Here is a 689-nt window from a genome sequence, read left to right on the forward strand (position 1 = left end):
CCCCCTGGCCCCACCCGAGCCCCTGCGATGGCCAGGGTAGGCCAACGATCCATCAAGCTGCTTCACGGGCTTGCCTACCCATCACATTGCAGGCGGTGTGATTGTCACCCTGGAACGTAGATTTGCATGGTTAAACCTGCCCTTCTCACCGAGAACGTCTTTTAGCGAGGGGTTGGTTTAATGGGAACCCATGCTGCTCATGTTTTTGGGGGCTGGTAATCCTTTAGTTATCCTTTGTTCCCTTTCTTCTTTCAGTGTCATACTACCCTACTGACGGGTGGAAAGAGGACCTAGATGTTCATGAAGCTAGCCTGGTGCAAGAGCTGCACAATAGCAGCTATGGAGATGAGGCGCACGCCCTAGAAATTATGAAGTGCTGGTTGCAAGACATTAAGGATGCCACAACTTTGATGGAGGGCCTCCATCGTTGGGCCCCTGTCTTGGAGGCGGTAAGTGGCTAATAACATTCAGTGGATTAAAACAAAGAAGTGCCGGTGGTAGTCATTTAATATTCATAATTTCCTTATTGTTGAACAGACGGTGTTGGAGGCATTGACGAGGGGGCATCAACTTCGACTATTCACGGTGCACCCTCTGGTTAATATCTAATAGGTATTCAGGTGATATTTGCGAATATTCACAAGATATTCAAAATATTCGTCGATATTCATCGATATTCATCAATATTC

General features: G+C 47.3%; 1 protein-coding gene across 1 annotated transcript in view; it reads left to right on the forward strand.

Moving 5' to 3' along the window:
• Positions 1-689, forward strand: part of LOC127749449 (uncharacterized) — a 10,828-nt gene that overhangs the window by 9,429 nt on the left and 710 nt on the right. Inside the window, exons 3-4 of the mRNA XM_052267593.1 lie at positions 256-449; positions 538-563. Coding sequence (XP_052123553.1) covers positions 256-449; positions 538-563 — 220 coding nt within the window. The remainder of the gene's footprint in view (positions 1-255; positions 450-537; positions 564-689) is intronic.

This window comes from Frankliniella occidentalis, unplaced genomic scaffold (genome assembly GCF_000697945.3).
Source record: "Frankliniella occidentalis isolate FOCC.00 unplaced genomic scaffold, Focc_3.1 Scaffold55, whole genome shotgun sequence".
In the NCBI taxonomy this organism is placed as follows: domain Eukaryota; kingdom Metazoa; phylum Arthropoda; class Insecta; order Thysanoptera; family Thripidae; genus Frankliniella; species Frankliniella occidentalis.